The following is a 3,092-nucleotide window of genomic DNA, read 5'->3' on the forward strand; positions in this document are numbered from 1 at the left end:
TTTCACAGTTGGTCCCAGACCTCATTTAGAATTCCAAAAATCATCTATTCTATATCATTTCATCCTTTTTTCACTTTGCACAAATCTGAAAATTCTCACCTGTGTGATTTCAAATTCCATCAAATTTATTGTGATCATTGGCCAAAATCATGACAATCAAATCTAAAGTCTGACATAACACACACGTGTTGATTTTCCTTGTGCAAAGCCTTCGAACAGAAACCCCCTTTTCATGTTTAACAAGGACAACCCTTCATTATAACTTTAATCCATCCAACAGATATTTTCTAACATCATCGCTTCTATGTTCCTCCTCTTTCTTTGTCCTCATCCTCCTTTTTCACCCCCATCATCTCCTCCTCCATGATCCCTCGGCTCCATCCCTTCCACTCTCCCTTCTTTCCTCATCTGCTTTCTTCTTCCGACGTTCCTCCAGATTGAGGCGGCTCAGTTCTCAGGGAGCAGCATCATGTGTGGCTTCCTGCAGTACTGTGAGAAGAGTAAGCCCTGGCAGAAGGTGTGGTGCGTCATCCCTGAGAAGGAGGCCCTGGTGCTGTACCTCTACGGAGCGCCGCAGGTGAGTCATTCAGTCGCACGCCATGGAGCGGAGGTTGTTTGCTAAGGATGTACTGAATCCATTGCCTGCCTCTTGTCCAACCTGTAGTTCAGCGCAGCTTCGGGAGCTCCACTACTAGGTCTGGGAGACTGTAGAAGGATTCCATTTCTCCAGTCAAAAAATAATCGGCGCATTTATTGCTATAAGATTTGGTTGCCTATTCGGTTTCGGCTAAATCTTAAGCAGTGGATTCGGCATTCCGCAGAACCTTAAAAAGCTGGATTCGGTACATCCCTTGTTGTTATAAACGCTTACCATGTTTATGACACACGCATAAGCAGCCGAAAGGCTACGTATCGCTATGTTTCAGCCGCTAATACAGTATGTGTCGAAGTGTAACAAAACATGTCCTCTGAGGTTTTGATGCTTGACAGACATTCACATTGCCATTGGGGGAGATAATTGTGTTGCTGCGGAGAACGCAGTACTGTGCATAAACAACCCATGTCCACACGTATAACCTCAGGTTGCTCGCATCAATTATGTATGCACCCTTAAACTACATGTAGGCTCGACTACGTAACAACGCAACATCCACTTATTTTAAAAACACTTCCTACCCCACTGGATTTAGCTGACAGTGCTGACTGCTTATTCAAGCACTTTATGTTACACCAAAAAAATCTCTGGATTGTATCAATGTTATTGGGTCGGGTAAATTTAGCAACAGTGTGATGTTGAACGTGATCTACATTTCACCAGACCTCTCTGAACTGGACATTCACTAAGGCACACACAAGCACACATAATGGGGATTTTATTACATGCAAAATCTCCAATTGTTGGCCCTACCTTGGCGCTAATGGTAGCGTACTCCTCTACTACGCGGCCGACCCGGGTTCGATTCCCAGTCCGGGTCCTTTGCCGGCCCTTCCCTGTCTCTTTCTTCCAACTCGCTTCCTGTCTCTGCTTCAGTGTCCTCTCTGATAGACACCAATAAAAAGCTTGAAAACCCCCCCAAAAAGACTGAAAAAATATCCAGTTGTTACCTTAAATAACCCACCTCGTCCTCCACCCTCTCTCCGCAGGACGTGAAGGCCCAGTCCACCATCCCTCTGCTGGGCTACGTCGTGGAGGACGGCCCCAAGAGCTCAGACGCCCCGGTCAGTTTCCGACTGACCCAGTCCAAGTCGGTGCACTGCTTCGCGGCTGAGAGTGAGGACGTCAAGCAGCGCTGGCTACGGGTCATCAAGGTGGCCGTCACAGGGGAGGTGCCAGAGTCGCCCCCACCACACGGAGACACCACCACCACTACCACGCCCGCATTTGATGACTCCGCCCCCACGGACCCTCCCAACTCAGACACTCTCTGAAGGGGCCTCATATATACAGTTAACACACATTCCCGTAGTGGAGTGAGACGAACTTGAGAGGACACACTTTCCCATAGTGGAGTGGGATGAACTTAAGAGGACACACACTTAATGGAGTGGGGTGAATGTGGAAATAACTCAAGAGGATGTTTGAATCAGGCCAGGGCCACTTGGAGCTGTCAACACAGACCACACGTATCTATAAATCCATGCATATGTGTGTGTGAGAGTGCGCTCATATTTGAAAGCTCAGACATTAGCTGGACTTATAAATCAGTGTAAACATACATACCCTCCTAAGGACACATGCACCGATACACACTTCACAGATCAGACTTGCCAACTGACACTACAGAGCATTCTTTCTTTCATTCTCTCTCTCTCTCTCTCTCTCTCTCTCTCTCTCTCTCTCTCTCTCTCTCTCTCTGTCTTTCTCTCTCTCTCATTTGAATGGGTAAAAGTCCACCATTATATAGAGACCTATAACACCATTGTGACACAAATTGTGTGTTTAAAAAAAAAAAAATCATGCCTATGTTTCCATGCTAAGTGCCAAACTAGCGCTGGCTAAAGCCAAGCGTAGCTTAACATCACTCCACACGTCCATCAGTATTCCATCATGAGATGAAAGACGATAGTAACCAGACACACTCTCGCTCTGGGCTGCCTGACAGGAAACGTATGTCTGCCAAAACCATTACCAGCATAGCTACCTACGGATATACAGTATCACTCATTGACCTCCTGTGACACACCACGATGACGTTGCCTCCAATAACCAGGACTTCAAACTACAACCATCACCACCAGAGTGAAACCAAAAGCCCCCTACACTAATCAGGGCTGAATCTGGATACTCGTTATCTCTCTCTCCCTCTTTTTTTTACTATAAACCCTGGGACCATTCAGGGAAGGGAAGGGAGAAGGGATGTGGAGGAGGGAGGGAGGGATGGAGGGACGGTAGTCAGTTGTGTTGCTGACGCACATACGGATGTGTCCCCTCCAGAGGACAATGGACCAGCGTTGCTGGCTGGGGGAAGTTATATATAAAAAAAGATGTATTATTTTGTACCTGTACTTCCAAATGGAGAATGTGAGATTCCTTTTATGGTGGGCGAGCAGTGAAGGAGCAGAGATCTTGCCTATAAACCCCCCCTCCCCCA

The 3,092-nt window shown here is 47.0% G+C and overlaps 1 protein-coding gene across 5 annotated transcripts in view; it reads left to right on the plus strand.

Moving 5' to 3' along the window:
• Positions 1-2,844, plus strand: part of fgd4a (FYVE, RhoGEF and PH domain containing 4a) — a 109,674-nt gene extending 106,830 nt beyond the window's left edge. For all 5 annotated transcript variants that reach the window (XM_063196912.1, XM_063196916.1, XM_063196914.1 and 2 more), the window contains 2 exons: positions 437-577; positions 1,645-2,844. In XM_063196912.1, the coding sequence (XP_063052982.1) occupies positions 437-577; positions 1,645-1,929 (426 nt within the window). In that variant the 3' untranslated portion in view covers positions 1,930-2,844. The remainder of the gene's footprint in view (positions 1-436; positions 578-1,644) is intronic.
• The last annotated feature ends 248 nt before the right edge of the window (positions 2,845-3,092 follow it).

This window comes from Engraulis encrasicolus, chromosome 4, assembly GCF_034702125.1.
Source record: "Engraulis encrasicolus isolate BLACKSEA-1 chromosome 4, IST_EnEncr_1.0, whole genome shotgun sequence".
Taxonomy (NCBI): domain Eukaryota; kingdom Metazoa; phylum Chordata; class Actinopteri; order Clupeiformes; family Engraulidae; genus Engraulis; species Engraulis encrasicolus.